The following is a 19,573-nucleotide window of genomic DNA, read 5'->3' as shown; positions in this document are numbered from 1 at the left end:
TTGCTTCTAAAATTCCAATACAGACTCCAGGTCAAAATTTTCAAAGCTTAATTCTTTTGGAAGAAAACATCAAACAGACTCATCAGTTCAGAGTATCTGATGCTCTTACGGAGGATCAGGGTCCAGTTCTCAGCATGCACATGGCAGCTTACAACGGTCTCTGACACCAGTCCTAGGGGTTCCATTTCACTTTTTTGGCTTCCATGCACCCATACAATGCAAGTACAAACACACAGGCAAAACATTCATATACATAAAACAAAAATTAAAAAATAGTTTAATGTGTATGAGTGTTCTGCCTGCATGTATGTCTGTATACTTTGTGTATACCTGGTATGCATGGAGGCCAGAAGAGGGCATTAGATACCTTGAGGCTGGAGTGAGTTCAAGTTTGTGAGGCAACATGTCAGTGCTGAATATCAAACCACCAATGATCCAACTCTCCAGGCCTCAAAATACATTTTTAAAAAGGCCAGGTGTGGTGGTGCGTACCTTTAATCCTAGCACTTGGGAGACAAATGGATTTATATGTGTTCCAGGAAAGTCTGGTCTACATAGCAAGTTCCAGGCTAGCCAAGGCTACATAATGAGAGAGAGAGAAACTCTGTTTCAATGGAGGAGGGGCAAGAGGGACAAAGGCACATTGGGGGTGGGGTGGGGGGAGTAGCAAGATGGCTGGTTGGGTAAAGATATTTGTGGCCAAGCCTGATGACCCACGTTTGATCCTCAGAACCCACAAGGTGGAACTCCTACAGGGGTTGTCTTAACCTCTTTGTGTACATGCACGCACGCACATACACACACACACACACATATGAATTTTTTTTTTTTTACACAATTACAGTTACTATTCAATTCCTGCTATCAAAAGTCATCTGAAGCACTCAGGAGGCAGAGACAGGTGGATCTCTGTGAGTTCAAGGCCAGCCTGGTCTACTAAGTTCCAGGACAGCCTCCAAATCTACAGAGAAAGTGTCTTGAAAAACCAGAATCATCTGGATGTTCAGGTTGGCCATCAAAAGTAAACACACACCCTTTGAGTTTTGGGCAGAAACTCACAGAAGCCAACTGGGAATTGGTGGTGCACGCCTTTAATACTAGCACCCAAGAAGCATAAGCAGGTGATCCCTAGGAGTTGGAAGCCAGACTGGACTAGAGAGCTACTTTCAGGACAGCTAGGGCTGTTACACAGAGAAACCCCCGTCTTGAACCCCACCCCCACCCCAAGAAGAACCCAACTATTCTTTGCACACTGGTGCTTAACACATGCAGCATGCAGACTAAAGCAAGCACAGGCAGGGTTATTCTCACCTTTACCTGCTCTATATGTCTTGGCTTGGTTCACCGGCATGGGCGTCATAGGAATTGGATATAAAGGCTTTAAGAGATTGAAAACATATCATTAGATTGATATAATGATGTATTCTATCACTGTCTTTTATTGTGATCTGGCCCGTGTTTCCTGACTCTTTATGAGTTATCCAAAATTAAAATAATACAACTAAAAAGAACAATTCTGGTCCATAGAAAATGCAAGCCATTTTTCTGTAAGTCAGTCTTAAGACCCAGAGTCACATGCTAATTATATACCAAATCCGTACCACCCACCCACCCACCCTGTAGCCCTATCTGTCATCAGGTGTCCACTGATTTAGCAAATCTAGAATATACATGCTAAACATAAACTATGGTGGCCCAGCAAATTCCAACCCATGCGACTTACTTGCACGCCTGGGCTCACTGGGACTGGATACATCATATTTGGTGCAAAACAAACAGGCTGAGTATACACTGGAGCTGGCTGCTGATGACCCACCATTGATGGGCTTGGTTGTGCTTGTGGCCGTGGTGACGTTGGGGTAGTAGAAGGCTTTGGCTACAAAAATAGAAATAAAATTCAACGATTTCACAGTATAAAGTAACTATGAATGCAATCTTTAGAGCAATTTCCCCAATCTTTCTATTGATTTGTTTCTAACTAGCACCTTTTATTCAAAAGACAAAACAACCTAGAGTCTAGCATGTAAGAAGCTGATTCAATATCCAGGTTTTTTTTTTTTAAAAAAAGGAAAACATAGGCTGTAAACATAGCTCAGTGGTAGAGAAACTGGCGTAAGCATAGAGTTGGTATATTCCCCAGAACTATCACTACCTCCTGTCTCTCTGTATGTGTTTTTATTTATTTATTTATTTTGAGACAGGGTTTCTCTATGTAGGCCTGGCTGTTTTGGAATTCATTCTTTAGGTCAGGCTGGCCTTGAACTCAGAGATCCACATGCCTCTGCCTCCCAAATGCTTGGACTACAAGGAACCAACAAAGGTCTATCCATTTTTCACTCCTTTTTTTGTTTTATTTTTGTTTTTGTATTTTTGTTTTTCGAGACAGGATTTCTCTGTGTAGCTTTGGAGCCTATACTGGCAGTCACTCTGGAGACCAGGCTGGCCTCGAACTCACAGAGATCCTCCTCCATCTGCCTCCCGAGTGTTGGGATTAAAGGCATGTGCAACCAACACCCAGCCCCTCTTTTCATTTTTGTGTTTTTAAACAGGATCTTACTGTGTGGCCCACACAAGCCAAACTCATCATCCTTCGGCCCCAGCCTCCTGTTTGCTGGGATTACTACTGTACCTCCCTAAGGAAATGAGTGGAATAACAGGCATCTTTGAGCCTGGCAGCCTTACTAATCAGCAACCTTACATTGTAAAGTGTTCTTCACATTCACTCTCCTAATGGCTGCACAGCACACAGTGACAACCCACAAGGAAAAACAATCTGTCATGGTATCCCACAGCTGGGTTTTAGTTAGATGGGAGCACAGGAGATAAACCATGACTCATCACAATGAAATCTCTTCAGAAATGACTTATAAATGGCCATACACTTACCTGAGAAAAGGAACGAGGGTTGAACTCCTTTGCATTGGGATTCAATGTTGACTTTCTAACTTGCCTAATTGAGGAGAGAGAAAAACAGCCAGTGAAACCTGCATGGAATCCATGTTTTCTTCAACTCTGTCATACTGGTCAGGTTTCCCAGGATTGCTGAAAGTTAAGATTAAGGACTCTGTGCAGCGCTGTTGGTCTCCCTCAGTGAAACACATCTGCTGCTCAGTCTGACAGACAGTCCTGGTACAAGAACAAACTGAACTAATGAAACCACACACTCAAAGGCAGTAACCCCATAGAAAATACCCTTGAAAAAAAGAAGCACATCTGAATGGGGCTGTGAGTCAGAGGCTACCCTTCACAGGACTAGGGTTCAAGTCATCCAACTGTAACTCTGGTTCCAGAACATCTGACCATCTTTCTGGTCTCTGATGATACCACATGCATGTGGTATTCAGATGGACATGCAAGCAAGACACACACACATAAATAAACCTATTTTAAGAATATCGCAATGCTTAATATATGAATTCACAGTATTTCTAAGTATTGTTATTAAAAGATAGAGCTTTCAATGCACCCAGGTTGACTTCAAACTTGGGATCCACTGCTTCAACTTCCAAACTGCTGTGCCAGCAAAGCCTGTGCCACCATCCATGTGTGGACACAACAGTAACTGTGTCAAGATTTTTAATTATAGGCCTTGGGCAAAATTATTGCCCTAATTTTTTTTTAACAGCACATCAAGAATAAACAGTTAACAACAACCTGCCATTCTAAAAGTTCAAATACAATTAGGTTGTTTGCTATTGCTTTAATATGCCAGTGGTACAGAATTAAGCTTTATAAAGTTGTGCATACTAAATAACATTTGTTTCTCACAGAAAATGCTTTGCAAGTATGGGTATAAGTACTGTATTTCCTTTCTAACCTGGAGCAGCAAACAGTCTTTGCAGACAGCAGGGTTAGGCACAACAAGAGTCCAAAGACAAGGTTTCCCAACTTTAACTTTCAACTTCTGTGTCTCTACAGAAGCAGCTTTTCTTACCCCTCAAACTCGGGTGCAAATTAGAATGGGAAGAATGCTAAGAATTCAGTGATTGAATTCAGCTAGGATTTATTAAGCCAGCTATTTTTAGTAACAGCTACTTTGAAAGCTTTGTCAGTATGCAGACAACTCTGAGTGGAAAGGAAAAAAATCACTTAAAACAAGTTTTACTTGGATAGAGGATGTGCTAAACCCAGGTTACTCACTCAGCTGCATCTTTTTTCTCTTCTCGGTCCTCCTTCTCTTGTTTGCAGGCTGGACTGGAAGTCTGCACCCCTTGGGATGTGACCTCAGGCCCCCTCTTATGCTCTGAGTTACTCAGCACAGAAGGGGAGATGCTGGGGCTATTGGTCTTGCTGCTGCCACTGGTACAGTTGCTGCTGCTGTTGTCAACAAAAGCATCCTTAGCACTTGCTTCAATTTTGTCTTTCATCAAATCTCGAGACTTTTCTCCCTCTCTATTTTTGCTTAGAAGTTGATCCATAGATTCCGGTGTAGAACTTGGCTGTAACTAAATAAAAGAAATAATTTCCCTTGAGTATAAGCAAAGAAGACAACAAAATGCTTTGAATAAGGCTTTGCATTCTGTTTTTCAGAATAAGCCCCCAACACCCACCCCCTTTTTTAAAAAAAGACCGGTTGTTAGCCGGGCATTGGTGGCACACGCCTTTAAGCCCATCACTCGGGAGGCAGAGGCAGGCGGATCTCTGTGAGTTTGAGACCAGCCTGGTCTACAAGAGCTAGTTCCAGGACAACCTCCAAAGCCACAGAGAAAACCTGTCTCGGAAAAACAAAAACAACAAAACAAATACAACAACAAAAAGACCGGTTGTCTCTATATAGCCCTAGTTATTCTGGAACTCACTATGTAGACCAGGCTGTTGTCAAACTCACTGAGATCTGCCTTCCTCTGTTCCTGAGTGCTGGAAGTAAAGGCCACCAAATTCTAGCTCAGAATATGGCTTTTTAAGGCATCAATAACAGAATGGACTCAAGAGTTTTAATTATGAACTGGGCTGAGCAGCACTGAGAAAGCAGAGGCAGGTTTGTGAATTCTAGGCCAGCTTGATCTACATAGTGAGTTCTAGGACAGGAGGGCTATGTAGAGAGCCCATGTCCCAACCTTCCACTCGCATTAGATGGGTATGGTGGCTCATGACTGCAATTTCAGAACTTGGGAGGCAGCAGCAGAACTCCTTACAGTTTTGGGCCATTCTGGGCTACAGAGATTCTGTCTCAGAAGGAAGGAAAAAAAGCACACAATGCTGGGCTGGAAAGATGGCTCAGCTGTTAAAGGCTAGGCTCACAACCAAAAATATAAAAAGCACACAATGCTGATGGGAATGTAAACTAGTCCATCTCTAAAGACTAAAAAAGAGTGGGGCTGGAGAGATGGCTGCTCAGTGGCTTAGAGTGTGTTTCCCAATTCCCACACCACGCAGCTCTCAACCAGCTCTACAAAATGTTCACACCCATGGCCTTTGGGGGCAACTGCATTCTCTAGCACACAGACAGATACACATACACAGTTAAGAATAATAAAAAAAATGGATTGAACTTTAAAGTGTAACTTGGTTTCTGTAAGTTTTGTGTAGAAGAATGAAAGTCACCAAGGGCTCTGCATACATCAGGAAAGTTTGACTTAGGGTAAGAAGCAATTACAGGAAGGAATTACATTATTGGAAGACTCTTACCATTGGTACTGGGTGTAGAGGAACATAGAGGGGTTGCAGCCCTAGGTTCAATCCTCAGCACCAACAACATCAATGAACAAGTGAATGAATTTTATACAATTACTGTACTTGCTCACACAGTGGAATCTGAATTAGCTCAGGACACCAGGTGCATTATACCTTCCATGAACACAACAGTACTGACATGCCCCTACTCTCAACTACAAACCTACTGAGCCAGTCATTCAGACAGACACCACAGCAGTGAGCTCTACTGTGCTGGTTTGCAATGGAAGATAGCATCTTCTCATTTATGACCTGCAGCCTTAAAACAAACAAACACAAAAAAACTTGTGATTTTAAATTATTGCACTTAGAAGAGACAAAGACATCTTTAAGAATAATTGAACTGGGTGGTGGTAGTGCAAACCTTTAGTCCCAGCACCCAGGAGGCAGAGGCAGAGGCAGAGGCAGAGCTAATTCCAGGACAGCTAGAGCTGTTACACAGAGAAACTCTTTTTTGGGAAAAATAAAAGCAAAATTAAGACAAAAAATAATTATCAAGGGGCTAGAGAGGTGGCTCAGTAGTTTACAGTGCTTACTGCTGTTTCAAAAGATACAAATTCAATTTCTAACATCAGGCATTTCACCATCACCTTTACCCCAGTTCCAAGTGAGGACAATCTCTTCTGGCCTTAGAGGGCCCCTGAACTTACATGCATATACCCACTTACAGACGGACAGACAAACAGACAGTCTCTCTCTCTCTCTCTCTCTCTCTCTCTCTCTCTCTCTCTCTCTCTCTCTCTCTCTCTCTCTCTCTCTCTCAAAATAAATCCAGTGGGCTGGAAAAAATATATTAACAAGAGCACTGGCATTTTTTCCAGAGGACCTGGGTTCAGTTCCTAACACCTACATGGTGACTCATGACCACCTGTACCTCCATTTCCAGGCAATCCATTGCCTCTTCTGGTCTCCAAGGACACTAGGCATGCCCATGGCCCACAGACTCATATACATAAAAAACTTAAAAAAAAGTTTGACTTTCCACACATGTGACTTAATGCCGTGTGTGTGTGTGTGTGTGTGTGTGTGTGTGTGTGTGTGTGTGTGTGTGTGTGTGTGTGTGTGTCTGTCTGTCTGTCTGTCTGTCTGTCTGTCTGTGTTTAAAATGTATTTTTGTGAACTGGTTATATTTAAAAAAAAAATCACCATTTTCTTTTTGAAATTCTAACCAATCAGTTAATAGAGAACTTACCCTAAAATCATTCTTAAACTTCTTTAAATCATCAATCTGTTTTCTATGTTCAGAAACAACTGGTGACATACCTGTAAAACCAAAACCTGTTAGATTCCAAATTACTTCTGACCTTAAACTTAAAACTCTGTTAGTATGAGATATAAGAAATGAGAACAGAGGCCAGGAGTGGTGGCACACTCCTTTAATGGCTTTACTATTAAGTGGGGGAAGGGAGATAAATAAGAAATGAGAACAGACCTATCACCCGAAGACTAACAACTTCAAATATCCATTCTGCGTGGTATTTATTATCACATGCATTGCACATAAATAGATTTCAGAAGGAGGGCACTCAGTATGGAGCATGAAATTAGTTAAACACTGTTCTACTTCTTAATTATGTCTAAAAACTTTAACAAACTCTAACCTTTGTTGTCAGCTTTTGAAAAGCTAGGTGATGTTTCACTTGCTTTAATATTTTCCTTATTCCCTGCAGGAGAGTTCTGCCTCTGATCTTGAAGCCTGGAATCTTTAGCTAGAAGGAAAATATCAGACAAAGTTAGGAAAACAACATGAGAAAACACCAAACATGGGGGATGAAGAGATGGCTCAGTGGTTAAGAGCACTGCTTGTTCTTCCAAAGGTCCTGAGTTCAATTCCCAGCACCCACATGGTGGCTCACAACCATCTGTAATGAGATCTGGTGCCCTCCTCTGGCCTGCAGGCAACATGCAGACAGAACACTGTGCACATAATAAATCATAATAAATAAATAAATCTTTAAAATAAAAACAAACAAACAAAAAAAAAATCAAACACTTCTAATATTCTAGTTTGAGGAGAAAAAAGATCCACTAAATAGAGTTTCTTCCCTGCGTGTCACACCAGAGCAGGTCAGAACCTCTGTCTGATACCACATTAAATAATATACATGGAAGAGAAATATTATACACAGCTAACTTGCTTCCATAAAAACACCACTGTATATTCTGAATATAGCTCTTGGTCTTACAGTGTTACAATAGGAAAGATCTTCATTTCATACCCTCAATAGATGGGGTCAGAGCTCTGTTGGATGCAGGGCTGGCAGGAGTAGGAGATGCAGCTGGGACAGGCATGGAAACTGCTTCAGTAGGGATGATGCCAGCTTGTGGAGAAGCAAGCACAGGCCCACTGGGACTGTTTCCAATACTGTTCTGCCTGGGAGACCTGGGTCTATGAGTTTTTGGAGATAACCTTGGAACTAGAAGCAAAAAGATGCTCATTAAGTTCTCAGAAATATGACAGAAATTACCAATATGTTTTCACTCCTAATTAAATGTGTTAACTTTGAAGTATTCTGATTAAAGCTCAACAGCAAAGTTTAATGCCAAGATAAATTACTAAGGGGAATAAAAAAAAAAAAAGACATCAATAATACTAAGTTACTTTTTAAGGTGTGAGAGAGACTACACCTGTCTATTTCCTTCAACACAGTAAGTAAAACCCCTTTGGTAGCTTGCTGCTCAGCCTATGTACTTTTTCTTGCAACATGAAGATCCAGTTCCAATGCTGAAGTAAATTAGGACATAATTAGCCTAAAGCTGTCTCTTAACACAGAATGAATGAATGAATGAATGAATGAATGAATGAATGAATGCTTCAAAAAAAAGTTTAATGTTTCATTGTCCAATAAAAACCTATTTGCACAGTTCAGACTCAAGGGCATAATGAAAATGGTTCAATTTCCATCACTTTAGTGATTTTTCTTTGTGAAGTCACAAGCATCATAGAAGGAAAGCGTTCACTACTCTAACTTGCCTGTAACATGATTCTCAGTGTTATCTCTAGCAACTGTCACTCTTCTTTTACTTCCAACTAATGTCAAAGGAGTACAACACTTCAAGATTCTTCTCTCACCTTCTACTTTCTTTCTAATCTTCAGCTAAGGTCAAGGGAAACAGCAAAGGAATTTACAGGGCAGCTACTACGATTGCACTATTCAAGGGTATAGGAAAAAAAAAAAGACATTTAACAGTACTGGGCTTTTGTTTAAGCTTAAAGACCTCTTTCTAGCAAAGGTCTACTGGCTAATTAAGAAAAGTAATGGCCAGGCGTTGGTGGTGTATGCCTTTAATCCCAGCACTTAGGAGACAGAGGCAGGCATCGGATCTCTGAGTTCAAAGCCAACCTGGTCTACAAACTAGTTCCAGGATAGCCTCCAAAGCTACACAAAGAAACCCTGTCTCAAAAAAAAAAAAAAAAGTAATGATGAACAGCAAAGCGGGAACAGGTTCTAGTTCTGCAGTCCTGGGAGGAAACACTGCAGACTGACCGATACAACAGTGCAGCAGTCTGGGCCTAATTCAATCTGCTCAAAGTAGGACCCTTGATCTTTACAGCTACTGACAGCTTCTTCTCAGGCTACTCATGTAGACTTGGAAGATCACAAGATGAGTATCTGTTTATTCATTCCACACATAGATGCCATGGAAAAACATTTCGGTAAGTCTAAACATGTTTACAAACTGAATGCAGGGACAGAGTTGCCAGAATAATGGGACAGTACCTTCAACTACTGTCAAGAGTATCTGAGATATTTTATAACTGGCAACTCCTACTTAGGCCACCATATTTAACGAAAGTTCTTCCTCAGATCTTCAGCTGAGCCCTATTATGTTTGTACTATAATGACAAAATCAGCACTGTCACGGTGTCATACCTACCCCCACTAACCACTGAGGACCACGTTCCCCCTGCAGGGCTGGTCCTTGCCACTGGAGGAGCAGCTGCTTCACTTGGGGGGTTGTGGGATACAAATTCTAGGCCACTAGACATGGAGCCTCTCCCAGCAGAGACTCTGTGATTCCGAGGGTGCCGCTGTGCCTTTGGAGACATCCTTGGAGGGCCTAAGGAAGACACAAGGGACGTTGTTTAAGTCCTGCAGTGTTCACCTTGCTTTTTTTTTTTTTTTTTTTTTTTTTTTTTTTTTTTTTACTAAATACAGATATATACTCTTACTTCCCTAATAGCTTTTCATTGGTTGAAGAAAAAAATTAAAAAACCACACTATTCTGATTTTGGCCACATTAAGAATTATCTTGTGGGATGTCAATTATCTAAGTATATTTTATTTCCCCCTTTTAAGGTTTATTTTTACTTTTGACTATATTGTCTATGTGTTTGTGTGAGGGTGTGCTGGGAACTGAACTCAGGTCCTCTGGAAAAGCAGAAGCTTTCATACAGCTGACCGACCTTCCTAGCCTTATTTCCCTTTATTTTTGAGGCATGGGAAATATAAGAGTTGATTGATTGGCGATAAATCAAACAACACACCATAACACTGTATAAACTACAGAATAAGTTATAATAATGTTTTAATAGGAATTACAGCTACACTATAAGTCATTCTTACTTTACCTTTCTACCCAATTTTACTACTTCCAAAATGAGACAAAAAAAAAAAATGTTTTTTGCAGTGCTAGGGACCCCATACTTGCTAGGCCAACATTCTATCTTTGAGCTATATCCTTTAGGGCCTGGGGGGTGGGGAGGAGTATTTTTTAAACAGAAACCTCAATTCTCTTTGGCCACAATCATCAAGTTACAAATCATGGCTTATGGCAGTCCTCACATATAAATGCTGCCACGTAAGACCAGAAGGACATCTGGCAGAAATTTGCACTGTTAACACTACATCACTGATTGTGCCAGCCATTAGGGATGGTTGTGTCTACAGCCATCAGCTATGTAGTACTAAGCCACTGACTAAAAACACAAGCCCAGAACTACCTTTCTCAGAGTCTAAGGTATAGCTCCTAACACATGCTCTCTCCTTGTGTTCTCAGTGGGAACATAGTCAGACATGATCTCTGAGAAAATGGTTCTTAATGTCAGGACTTTATTTTTTTAATTTATTAAATATTTTATGTTTATGGTATGGGGGGTGTGTGCTTGTATATGCCATAGCATGTGTGAGAAGTCAACTTTGTGGAGTCAGTTCCAGATACCAAACTCAGGTCATCAGGCTTTCGTGGCAAGGACTTTTAGCCAGAGCCAGCCTACTGTTAGGGCTTTCACCTAGAGGTACCAACACCCCAGAACAATGTAGAGCATTTTTTGTGGACAGTCCAGGAGCAGCCCTCTTATCTGACTGCAATTCGATGCTCACAGTTCACTTATGCTCACAGCTCTTTATCTAAGGTATTCTCATAGAATAAACACATTTACCCCAATGGTCTACAACAGAGATCCATGTTGTTGCTAGGGACCACTACAAGAGGCAAGCATTAAATGTCAGTGAAATTTGCCTTTGCAACATTTCAATATTCAGCTATGAAAATCCCTTCTGCCTGGGTGAAAATTTAAAAGTAGCCAATATAGTTTACTCCCAAGCAGCTTCTTCAGGAAATTTTATCAGTCTTGATCAGTTATATTTATCATGACTTTACCAAGACAATCTGATTAGAACATTAACAGAAATATTTTGAATTCAAAGGACACTGTCATTTAAAACAAAACATTTTTTTTAACTTATAAATTGCATTAAATCAGAATGCTACCTTTTTGGAACAGGATATTGGGGTGACTGGGACAGGGTCTCACCATATCATCCTGGCTGGCTTAGAATTCATGAAAAGCCAAACTGATCTCACTTTTGGCAATCCTCTTGCCTATGTCCCAGGCATGTACCACCATTCAAAGTGTATGACATGCAACAATAGTGAATTTAGCACCAAAAACAAACAATTTTGACAAGAGCAAAAAGACAAAAAAATTTATACATGTTTTTTAATTGATAAATTTTAGATAAAGCCTCCCCATTAAAGTAGCCTATCACTATAACCATCGTGCAAAACTAATTTAAAAGTAATTATCCAATTAAATTTACAGTTCCTCAGGTACTCTAAAAACTATTTTTACCTGAGGGTAGACATACAAAGCCACTATAAGGAATATCATGGAATACAAAAGACCCCAAAATAGTACTCTGCCTTTGGCCAACAGGAAGGTTCACTGGCACCATGGCAGGGCTGTATCCACCCAAGCACTGAAGCGGTTAAGTGGGTCACAGCCCTGGTGGGGTCATCACTGTTACTGGGCTGAAAGCAGCGCCATTATAGACAGGTCAGATCTCATCTTTACATCCAGGACAGTGCAGAGCTTTATACACAGCACTTAACAAGTTTCACTCTAGTGAACAAAAGGTTAATAGAAATAGTTTTAATAAACTCAAGTTAAAACACAGAAATTATAGGTTATTAAATAATGAAGAGGAAACTACTTCGTAACCATAAACTCACAAAGGAGTTAAACAAAGACAAACAAAAAACATGAACAAATCGTGGTATTGTACCTTCTGAAGACATGCGTTTAGGCACAGTAGAGACAGGAGCTGGAGAACCATGAGCAGAGGGGTGAGACGGGGGTCTGGATGGCCTCGAGGGGGGCCTGGAGGGCGGCCGTGTAGGGGTGGCTGCCCGAGGTGGAAGAGAGTTGGGACCTGACTGGTAGCGAGAAGGTGGGCGAGAGGAAGGAGATGGGCAAGGCGATGGCCAGGGAACACCTGACAGAACAAATGATATGAAGGAAAGTATAAAAACTAAAGAAAAAAATGAGGGAAAAAGTAAACAGAAAAAAAAAGTAAAATGACAAAAATGATTTCTTGTACATTTTAACCCTTTGAGGACAGTCATTTGATTTGTGATAAGTTTTAGCATAACTTAACTGACACAGATTCACATTTTACTTTAACCTCCTTAAAATTAAGTCTGTTTAAATGAATCCACGTTCCCAAAGGGTTAATTAGGATCTACACATACTACTGAAGAAGACAGTTAAGACTCTGCCTAGTAGCCCTACTTCTTCAGCTGCTTTCAGCCATCACTTGTAAAGATAAAGTCACACACATAGATAACTTCCCTCAGTAAACCAGTCACTTCTGCTCAGGAAGGGCATCTCCTTCACTGGTTTTAGCTCTGAACAATAAAAAAGAAATAGCAGCTTCTGAAGCCATTATAAAAACTGTTTCCTTACATTCACCTGAGATGTTCATCAGGTCTGCATTTGAACCTAACCATCAGTTTCAAAGCTCACTAACCAAGTCCCATTTAGGTAGAAATAAGAACTTATTTCTATTGTTTTGTAGAATGCTGGAGTAACAGCACTGGGTGCTTTGTAAAACAAATCTCATTTCAACCCACTAGAAAGTGCCCCACTTATTTACACCCCGCTGTACCAATGTGAAGACCTGCAAACTGCAGGGCACAGGCCCTGACAACACGCCAGGCATTATGACCGTTTCCCTGATGCTCAGCCAATAGTCCAGGGTTCCTTTCCAAGGGGCTCCACATGCTAGAGTATCACATATTTTTCAGCCCCCTTCAAGTTTTTAACTTGAAAATTCTGTTCACAAACAAATGAAAATCTTTACTTGGTGAACAAAGAAATTTCCACCACCATTACTAGGTAGAGAAAATACTCAAATGTTTACTTAGAGAGGAATTCTGGAGAAGACTCAGCAAAAACAAATGAAACTAGAATGTTAGTGTTCCCTGTTTTTACATCTGAAATTCCTCTCCTCCCTTCCTTCAAGATAAGGTTTCCTAATACCCAGACTGGTCTCAAATTCCCAATGTAGCCTAGATTGGGAATCCCCCCGCCTCAGGTGTGAACCTCCTCATCTAGCTTGCACTGTTCTAACCTTCAACACCTGAAATTGGCTGTCGATTCTTTTCCCTCAGTAACAACACACTATTGCTGTCAATTACAATATTGCCATATAATTCATTTCTGCTGTTCAGTCTACCAGATTTCTATTAACATCTATAATCTGTATTCACCTGACAGAAGACACTACAGAAGTGCCTTCCTACTAGAGATCCAAGCAGCCACATTCTAACACCTGCCCTCAGAAACCAAAGGTTCTGTGCTGTATTTTTAGCATGATTTTATTCACATGACTCTTGCTCATAAATAACCCTAAGATCTTCCCTGACATGAACAGAATGGAAATCTATCAGTTAATAAAAACGAATCTGCATTTACTGAGGTGCCTTCCACATGAACTATGCCTAAATAACCACATTTTTTTAAAAACTGAGAATCTCTTCAAGAGTTTCCAATTTGTGTGTGAGGTGTTTTTAGGCCAAATGAGTAGGAGAGATATGCAACAGCTCAGGACCATGGTGTCCCTCTAAATGTGCCAAGGACACATATGATGTCATACTATCTGATAGCCACAAAACAAGACTCAGTTATATTAAAAACTACTCTACAAGATTAAAAAAAAATGGCATGCACATTCCTATCCAGTATGTTAACTCTTAAATATTTAGATATAATCTGGTCAAAATACTTGCCTCCATTAACTACTCTTTGGTCTGAACCAGAGTTCGGGTTGAAGTCTGAGGTGTGAGAAGCAGCTCTTGATGGCATGGAGCCTGGTCCAGGCTGGCCCATCCGTGGTGAGCTCTGTCTCCCACTTCCCCAGGATATGACCTCTCTGTTTCTTTGTCCAGGAGGAATATATTTACTTTCCCTAGAAATAAGAGAACCTCTAAATTATTTATGCTAGCTAAAAAGTACAGGGCTAACAGAACACCAGGTAGAAGAGTTTTTCTCACATAAGGCTCAGTTGCCACCACACTGTCTCATGGCATTGTAACTCTTCCCACCAGCAGTTTAACAAGCTGTGCTCACTCTCATCCTCCCTGACACTCCATGATGATTAGATAAATCACAAAAGTCAGCTGTGAAACCCTGAAGACAGGATGCAGCTTGTGCTTTACCCACAATGTAGCAGATGTTCAACAACATGTTTATGAATAAATGAGAGTCCTACAAGCCCAGCAAATGCACTCAACCCTGAGTCATCAATCATTTCTCCCCACAAGTTCACTTCACACTGTTTTTAGCTCACATGCTCTCAGAAGAAGCATCAGTAAAAGCTGAATTTCCAAGTAAGGCTCAAGCCTTCCTTGTTTCCAGCCTTCCCACAGCGAGTCTGTCTAGCAGCTAACTGCTTTCTCTCAGCTGCACAGTGTTACACAGAGAAAACTCTCTGACTCAGAGCATGTTTGTTCCTCACTGTTCCCTACAAGCCACTCTTCAAATATGGCACACAAGTGCTTCTGCCATCTGCCACAATGACATACAAATACTGACCCTGGGTCTTAGCCTTCGCCTGAAGAGGCCAGACTCTGACAGGGTTATGTGTCTACAGAGATGAAAAAAATTTCCCTCACTGCCAGTGGCAAACAGGTCCCATTATCCTGTTACAAACGTTACCACCTGGTAAGGCTCTTGAACTACACATGCAATTCTAGGGCATTCTCACTCTAGACATCCCCAGTACTCTGAACACACTTTCACCCTGAAAAAGAGTACAATGTCACCAGGTCACTGAGTCCCTCTGAATCTTGTTTTAAGGAGCTCCTTGGGGTCTGGGCTGGGTATTAGTGTCTTCAACACTAGACTCCAGCTGAATTCCAAAAGATCCTATCAAGATGACCACAATCTTTTCTCTAATAGAATCTTAACCAAACCCATCAGCATTGTCTACCTAAGCTTCATTTAAGAGGAAACAGATGCAGGACATTTTCTCATACAACCCTTCAATGTGTCCAACACACTGCACTGTGGTTCCCTTTATATACCTAGAGCTCGTGCCATGGCCCTCACGATCACTGCAGTTTCTCTGGACCGCTGTGTATTTTTCTTCCTCGCTCCTGTCGTCATTCTCAAGGGCCACACGAGCTTTGTACTGAGCACTGGATTCAATTTCCTCTGCTAACTGGTTTGCCCTTGCCTCCCGTTTTAGAAATTCTTCTGAGTTATCTCTTTCTAAGGGAACGCTAAACACAAAGAGAAGAAGACAGAAGTGATTGCTTCAATGTCACACTCATGTTATGCGTCACACACAACTATTAAGAAAGTTTAGTGCATGGGGTCATCAGAGACTTGTTATAATAAATTAAAATATGCATTTTTTGTTACATAGAACATTTACTATTTCAAGAAATGGTTCATGCAAACCCTATCCCTATAAATTTAACCTTTTTACAATTTAAAAACAAAGACAAGGGCCAGGCGGTGGTGGCGCACACCTTTAATCCCAGCACTCTTGAGGCAGGCGGATCTCTGTGAGTTCGAGACCAGCCTGGTCTACAAGAGCAAGTTCCAGGACAGCCTCCAAAGCCACAGAGAAATTTGTCTCAAAAAAAAAAAAAAAAAAAAAAAAAAAAAAAAAAAAAAAAAGACAAAATGTATTTTGTCCAGAAAACAAGGTATGGGGGAAAAAAAACTGTATCTATTCCCTGTTTTAATATGAGTTTGTCAGCCTAAATAGTTAACAAAAATAAATGTCACATCTTTTGGTTTGTTTATTTATTATCTATTTATTTAGGTTTTTTGGGACAGGGTTTCTCTGTGTAACCCTGACCAACCTGGAACTCACTCTGTAGACCAGGCTGGCCTCAAACTCAAGAGTGCTGGGTTAAAGGTGTATGCCACCAGTGTCAGTTTTCTTCTTGTTGTTTCGATGTGTAATTTAAAATGAAACAGACATTAATTCAACAACATAATTTAAGCTGATGTAGACAAAAATTAGCTAAAAGAGAACTTTGTGAACTTACGTATACGAAGATAAACTGCTATCATATGTGGACACTACACCGTAATTCTCTTCATTATATCGAAACATATCGTTGGGATCCCATCCATTAGACTAGAAAGAAAATAAAGGTCATTTTTTAAAATCCCAGTTTTTAATTCAGCTGCAACCAATTTTTGCAATAACATCTAACAAACTGCACTGGCAGGACCTAACTCCACACCTTCCTGTCACAAATGCAAATTTGCTTTTAGAAACATTTTAAAGAAGGCTAGACATAACTCATACCTGTCATACCTAAGGAGACTGAGACAGGAGGATGTTTTGGTTCAAGGCCAGCCTGGGCTACACAGTAAAAAAAAAAAAAAAAAAAAAAAAAAAAAAAAAAAAGCCCCATTTCAAAAAACAAAAAGAAAACAAAACAACAGCTCTTTAGGAAAAACTCTTCTCAAAAGTATCATCCTCTTAGATAAGTAGGTGGTTACATGAGTTATCTGAGAGGATATAAGGAAAACTTAGAGCATCCAGTCACATCATAAATCCAGGGCCTCTTGGGTCAGAGTTCTCTCTCCTTCAGTTGTGCTAACAGCCTTCTGCACAACTTCTATCACTAAACTGGGTCTTAGAATGACAAGAGGTGCATTTTGATAGCCCAAAACATTTGGGAAAGGAAAAGCAGCCAAAATTTTTCCTACTGGATTTCCATGCCAGAATACCACACTCTGCTACTGTCCATTCCCCTAGGCAGGTAAGGAAGGACAGCATAAAGCAATGGGAAAGCTAGTGGGATTTATACCACACAAGCCAAGTTTTAGAAGTGTTTGCCATGAACAACTGCAAAAGAATCTCAGCAACAGCTATGGGCCCCACTGCCCTAACTTCCAACCTTAGCATTGTAACCCTCTATCCGTGAAGGAGGAAACTGCATTCTTCACCCTGGAAGAACTGGGGCAAATACAGCAGAATCTTCAGAGGCAAGTATCAACAGATGGCTTGCCACATACCTCTCTTAGCCTGACAGGTTAAAGCTGGAGAGATGTCTCAGTGGTCAAGGAAGAGAACTAACTCCCATAAGTTGTCTTCAGGACTCCACATGTACACGTGTCCTCTCTCTCTCATTCAGGTTCACTTTCCCCGTGTGTCTCTCTCTCTAATTTGTTTTAATTGGAAGACTATGACTTCTATAATCTTTGAGTGATGCACCATAATAAACAGAAAAATATCCACCAAAATTAAGCATCTTCAAATTACAAGGCACATAAATATCTACTATTAAGAATTTCTTGGGCTTAAGCCAATGGTTTTTTAAGATTAAGAGCTCTTACTACTGAGCCAGGTATGGTGGTACAGACCTTTAATCCTAGCACTCAGAAGGTAGAGGCAGATGGATCTGATTTCAAGAACAGCTAAATCTACAGAACAAGCTCCAAAATAGCCAGGACTACATAGAGAAACTTTGTCTAAAAACAAAACAAAAAACCCAACTAAGAAACTGTCTAGCTGGGTGTTGGTGGCGCATGGCTTTAGTCCCAGCACTCGGGAGGCAGAGGCAGGCAGATCTCTGTTAGTTCGAGACCACCCTGGTCTCCAGAGCGAGTGCCAGGATAGGCTCCAAAGCCACAGAGAAATCCTGTCTCAAAAAAACCAAACAAACAAACAAAAAAAACCCCCAAACTGTCTAAAAATAAAATAATACCCAACAACAACAAAAAAGAGGTATTAGTACTCTTGAATGAAGCTGGATTTCCAGCACCTGCATAGCAGCTCTCAAGTCCAGGGAATTTGATACCCTCTTCTGGTCTTAATGTGTACACAGACTCATTCATATTCTCTGTCTCTGTCTTTCTGTCTCTCTCTCCCACTCAATATGTAATTTTTAGAATTCAAATACAGTAATGCTATTCTAAAACTTGCTTTTCTGTTAGTAAGTACATTAGATATTTTTCTGGGTTTTGGTAGGAATGTATTTCTATTAAGAAATTCATGTTTGCAGTCTTATGGTGGTGACGTACATCTTTAATCCCAGCATTCAGGAAGCAGAGGCAGGTGGATATATGTGAGTTGGAAGCCAGCCTGGTCTACAGAGTTAGTTCCAAGACAGGTGCCAAAGCTATACAGAAAACAACAAATAAATAAATAAATAAATAAATAAATAAATAAATAAATAATTCATGCTTTTGATATGGGTACTAACAAAAATAATGCTGCAAAATAGCCTGAAATATAATTATCTGCATGTATTATAGATATATTACAACAAAGGTAAATCTTCTATTTTTAATCTATTATTTCCTTATTCTTAAACAGATAAAAGAGTCTCGGGCTAGAGAGATGGCTCAGAGGTTAAGAGCACCAACTGCTCTTCCAGAGGTCCTGAGTTCAACTCCCAGCAACCACATGGTGGTTCACAACCATCTGTTATGAGATCTGGTGCCCTCTTCTAGTTTGCAGATATACATGGAAGCAGAATGTTGTATACATAATAAGTAAATAAAATCTTTAAAAAAAAAAAAAGATAAGAGTCTCACAGTATATAGCACAAGCAGGCCTTCAACTCACAGAATCCAACTGCCTCTGCCTCCTAAGTGGTGAGACTAAAGGTGTGCACCACCACAATCAGCTAAAGTAAATTCTTAGTAGTAATACTGCTAGAATACACCACACTTACATTTTAAATTTTGATAAACACTGTCATTCTCCACAAACCTCCCCTATCTAATAGAGTAAAAAGTGTACCAGTTCCCATCACAAAGGTGCAGTGAGACACATTTGAGAACCATTATAATAAGTTTAGGTAAACCTTGGGGAATTGAGGGGGGGAGAAGGTGGGAAAGAAGCGGGAGGGAGAACTGTTGTTGGTATGCAAAATAGGGAAAAAAAACTTTTTAAATAAATAAAAGATTAGAAGAAAATTAGGTGAATCTTGAAAGTTTGAAGATAAACAATGATAGCTTTTCAGGGTAGATCTGTTCTATTAGCCAGCTGAGCTCTTAGAGGAGAAGGGTACTATTTACTATGTCTTAGATAGTAAACTCAGGTTCTCTGTTCACAACACAAGGTTCTTTGCTAACTTAACCTTATTTATGGCACAGTTTAACATCAGATCTCTACGCCCTAAGAGACTGGAGGGATGG

General features: G+C 40.4%; 1 protein-coding gene across 9 annotated transcripts in view; it reads right to left on the bottom strand.

The window, feature by feature from the left end:
* Atxn2 (ataxin 2) overlaps window positions 1-19,573 on the bottom strand; it is a 93,988-nt gene that overhangs the window by 21,484 nt on the left and 52,931 nt on the right. For 5 of the 9 annotated variants that reach the window (XM_027414072.2, XM_027414075.2, XM_027414073.2 and 2 more), the window contains exons 7-18: window positions 16,462-16,553; window positions 15,484-15,681; window positions 14,188-14,366; window positions 12,183-12,392; window positions 9,553-9,735; window positions 7,893-8,090; window positions 7,275-7,382; window positions 6,866-6,936; window positions 4,141-4,445; window positions 2,887-2,950; window positions 1,724-1,876; window positions 1,312-1,378 (exon numbers count right to left, since the gene is read on the bottom strand). In XM_027414072.2, the coding sequence (XP_027269873.1) occupies window positions 1,312-1,378; window positions 1,724-1,876; window positions 2,887-2,950; window positions 4,141-4,445; window positions 6,866-6,936; window positions 7,275-7,382; window positions 7,893-8,090; window positions 9,553-9,735; window positions 12,183-12,392; window positions 14,188-14,366; window positions 15,484-15,681; window positions 16,462-16,553 (1,828 nt within the window). The remainder of the gene's footprint in view (window positions 1-1,311; window positions 1,379-1,723; window positions 1,877-2,886; window positions 2,951-4,140; window positions 4,446-6,865; window positions 6,937-7,274; window positions 7,383-7,892; window positions 8,091-9,552; window positions 9,736-12,182; window positions 12,393-14,187; window positions 14,367-15,483; window positions 15,682-16,461; window positions 16,554-19,573) is intronic. The other 4 variants (XM_027414078.2, XM_027414074.2, XM_027414076.2 and 1 more) reach the window with 3 other exon arrangements.

Source organism: Cricetulus griseus, chromosome 4 (genome assembly GCF_003668045.3).
Source record: "Cricetulus griseus strain 17A/GY chromosome 4, alternate assembly CriGri-PICRH-1.0, whole genome shotgun sequence".
Taxonomy (NCBI): Eukaryota; Metazoa; Chordata; class Mammalia; order Rodentia; family Cricetidae; genus Cricetulus; species Cricetulus griseus.
Note: the sequence above shows the minus strand (reverse complement) of the source record. Positions and strands in the feature narration are given on the sequence as shown.